The sequence below is a fragment of the Orycteropus afer genome, unplaced genomic scaffold (assembly GCF_000298275.1).
Source record: "Orycteropus afer afer isolate SDZICR_OR568_19922 unplaced genomic scaffold, OryAfe1.0 scaffold00069, whole genome shotgun sequence".
Classification (NCBI taxonomy): Eukaryota; Metazoa; Chordata; class Mammalia; order Tubulidentata; family Orycteropodidae; genus Orycteropus; species Orycteropus afer.
Genome location: NW_006921656.1, coordinates 6,694,235 through 6,695,361, shown reverse-complemented (window position 1 = coordinate 6,695,361; position 1,127 = coordinate 6,694,235). Strand labels below are relative to the sequence as shown.

Sequence of the window (1,127 nt, the reverse complement as noted above, 5' to 3'; positions counted from 1 at the left end):
GGACTCGCACATTTTAGCAGGTTTTGGCTCAGGTTGAGCCATTCCCGATGGATGTCGAATTACTTCTTCCTTCTTCTCTGTTTGAAGTCATGTTTTATGTTAAAAATACATGAATGTGTTGAAACAACTTGAGCAAATGCCTACATGAATTTAATTTAATAATAGTATTTTAAATTACCATGTAGAATATTTGTTATTTTGGAAAGTGTGTATTATTACTGTCTTTTTTGTGGAACTGTGATGTGTAATTTGGTCCCTGGCTCCATTAGCTATGTGTTCTCAGGCAGTTTTTAACATCGCTCTAAGCCTCAGTTTCCTTGTCCACAAAGCAGGGAAGTAAGAGCCTCGTCGCATGGGGAGGGAAGGTGGGCTGACTGTCCTGGCGTTGCATCATGAAGGACTGAACACAGCCTCCCCAGAGTAACAGCTGCCAGCTCTGCGTAGCAGCCGGAAGTTGAGTGTCAGGGCCTCTCTGATACGTCCATGTTTATTGTTGCTGTACTAGCTACCCACCTGACTTAACTGCTTTGGGGTGGATACCCCAAAGTACTACTTTGCTTTTGTTTTTACTTTTCCTCCTTATAGAAATATGGAACATTGAGTTCTCTGAGGAATAATTATATATGAATGATGGCATATCGAAGACTGTGTTGAATATGGCTGACTTGACCTCGTGTTTGCAGGGGAAGAGGAGGAGTCACAGCCCGGCCAGTTGCGGTTGGTGTCCCACGAGGGGCGCCGACCCCCAGGGGAGTCCTCTCCTCCCGAGGGCCAGTGAGTCGAGGACGAGGGCTGCTCACACCCAGAGCAAGAGGAGTCCTGCCGACTGGGTACCGACCTCCACCACCACCCCCTGCACAGGAGACCTACGGAGAATACGTAAGTGAAGACGTCACCTAGCAGCTTTGCTCACTGGGTGCGTCCGATCCAGACATCCCATGGGATGTGTAGCCCGGTGCTCTCCCTCACCTGGTCTGGGTTCTTGACCAATCCACCTGTGTTCAGCAACCATTTATTGCATGCTCAGTCAGTCCTTGGTCCTAGAGGTACAGTATGAGGAGGGCATGGTCTCATACATCAAGTGGGTTAGATTCAGGGTGTAGAAGAGGAAATTGAGCAATGAGGAG

The 1,127-nt window shown here is 48.1% G+C and overlaps 1 protein-coding gene across 1 annotated transcript in view; it reads left to right on the top strand.

The window, feature by feature from the left end:
- The window catches only part of KHDRBS3 (KH RNA binding domain containing, signal transduction associated 3), a 146,007-nt gene extending 145,107 nt beyond the window's left edge, over positions 1–900 (top strand). Inside the window, exon 6 of the mRNA XM_007940572.1 lies at positions 684–900. Coding sequence (XP_007938763.1) covers positions 684–900 — 217 coding nt within the window. The remainder of the gene's footprint in view (positions 1–683) is intronic.
- Positions 901–1,127: the final 227 nt, after the last annotated feature.